Here is a 2,500-nt window from a genome sequence, read left to right on the forward strand (position 1 = left end):
GTGTGTGTGTACGTTCATACATATTTACATATATGTGTGTGTGTGTGTGTGTTCTTCTCTCTAGACCCCACAGAGCAGCTGGGGTCCGCTGGTTTGGCTCTATGGAGAAGCAGCCCTACTGACCAACACACACGCCACAGTCCTGAGGTACACACACACACACACACACACACACACACACACACACACACACACACACACACACACGCCACAGTCCTGAGGTACTCACACACACACACACACACACACACACACGAACGCCACAGTCCTGAGGTACTCACACACACACACACACACCACAGTCCTGAGGTACTCACACACACACACACGCACACCACAGTCCTGAGGTACTCACTCACACACACACACACACACACGCCACAGTCCTGAGGTACTCACACACACACACGCCACAGTCCTGAGGTGTGTACACACACACACACACACACACACACACACACACCACAGTCCTGAGGTGTGTACACACACACACACACACACACACACACACACACACACACACACACACACACCACAGTCCTGAGGTACACACACACACACACACACGCCACAGTCCTGAGGTACTCACACACACACACACACGCCACAGTCCTGAGGTACTCACACACACACACACGCCACAGTCCTGAGGTGTGTACACACACACACACACACACACACACACACCACAGTCCTGAGGTGTGTACACACACACACACACACGTACACACACACACACACACACATACCACAGTCCTGAGGTACACACACACACACCAGCCATAGTCTTGATGTAGACAAACATATACACACACACACACACACCACAGTCCTGAGGTGTGTACACACACACACACACACACAAACACACACACACCACAGTCCTGAGGTGTACACACACACACACACACACACACACACCACAGTCCTGAGGTACACACACACAGACACACTCACACACACACACACACCACAGTCCTGAGGTATGCACTCACACACACACCAGCCATAGTCCTGATGTAGACAAACACACACACACACACACACACACCACAGTCCTGAGGTACACACACACACACACACACACACAGGTCACTGGCTGGCAGTAGGGCTGTAACGATATGCATATCGAAACCGAAATCGCAACACTCATATCCACAAACCTGTGTGGTGGTGTGAGAAGGCAGAATCACGACACACACCTCTAGTGTTTCCTACAGCGCTGCAGCTTACACGGCCGCATACGCAACACACATCTCCCGTCCTGCATACTTACCGGAACGTTGTCCATAAGTAAATAAATAAATAAATCATAATTTCATACCTCTCGTAGCTTTCATTGTAGACTATGCGTGCAACTTTACCAAACAGTATAGAAGTAAACCCCCTCTCCTTGCCTCCCTCTCCCTCTCCCTCTCCCTCTCTTTTCTCTCTCTCTCTTTTTCTTTCTCTCTCTCTCTCCCCCTCTCTCTCCCCCTCTCTCTCTCTCTTTCTCGCGCTCAATGGGTAGGCGCCCCTCAGCATGCACAGACAGACAGACAGACTCACTCATTCACTCCAAATAAAACAAAACATTCACAATCATGAAAGCAAGGACGCATCGAAGACGACTAACTAGATTACTACTAAATCCGCTTAGCATCATTAGCATGCTACACACATTTGTTTAAAACTCTTGCATTCACGTTGACTGATCATCTCAATCCTGATGTTTTCCAAGACTCAAAAGGGCCTGTCCCAAAGAGAAGTATTACCTTGAAACGTAAACACACATGGGGAAACTGAACAGTCCAACCAGTAGACTATGATATGCTGGCCAACTATGCTACTTTGTGTACAATATTTCCAGGCTTCAACCAGACAGCTGAATTAAAGAGGCAGAGTTGTAATAGAAATAGTAGACCTAGGCTATAGGCTAATCTGCATAAAGTGTGCTGTCATGAATATGCCCCCCCCCCAATCAATGTATGTATCGAACCGTGGGTCAGAAATCGTGATACAAACCAAATCATTTTGAGTATCGTTACAGTCCTAATAGCAACACACACACACACACACAGTTCCCTGATTGACTGGCAGGCAACACCATCTTCAGTCCAGAGTGATTAAGCACATGACCTGCGTTTGTCACATGACCCACATGTGATTGGTCAGAATTTGAACATGAATATCACTAGTAAAAGGCGCACAACAATATTGTCACAACAAAGTTGTTAGAGTTGTTAGCTTGTATTGCCTCCCTGTTTGTGTGTGTGTGTGTGTGTGTGTTGCCTTCCTTTGGAGACATTTCTCTTGGACTATACAATTAAAATGCTCAAGCATCTACTTCCTGTGTGTGACTTTGTGATGAAGCGCCCTCTGGTGTCAGAATGCAGTAATGACTCCACAGTAATGACAACACTGGTACTTCCTCTGCACCACCTCATCGTCCTCTCTCTCCAACAGGGGGCGCCCAGTACACAGTCTAAAGCAGTCACTGGTACGTGTCCTTTCTAAACCT

At 47.7% G+C, this 2,500-nt stretch overlaps 1 protein-coding gene across 4 annotated transcripts in view; it reads left to right on the forward strand.

Moving 5' to 3' along the window:
* Nucleotides 1-2,500, forward strand: part of ptpn12 (protein tyrosine phosphatase non-receptor type 12) — a 44,583-nt gene that overhangs the window by 39,591 nt on the left and 2,492 nt on the right. For all 4 annotated transcript variants that reach the window (XM_076296187.1, XM_076296189.1, XM_076296190.1 and 1 more), the window contains 2 exons: nt 65-147; nt 2,446-2,479. In XM_076296187.1, coding sequence (XP_076152302.1) covers nt 65-147; nt 2,446-2,479 — 117 coding nt within the window. The remainder of the gene's footprint in view (nt 1-64; nt 148-2,445; nt 2,480-2,500) is intronic.

Source organism: Alosa pseudoharengus, unplaced genomic scaffold (assembly GCF_046254945.1).
Source record: "Alosa pseudoharengus isolate Yale_2024_CS ecotype anadromous, Long Island Sound unplaced genomic scaffold, YU_APseudo_1.1 YU_APseudo_1.1_scf_20, whole genome shotgun sequence".
NCBI lineage: Eukaryota > Metazoa > Chordata > Actinopteri > Clupeiformes > Clupeidae > Alosa > Alosa pseudoharengus.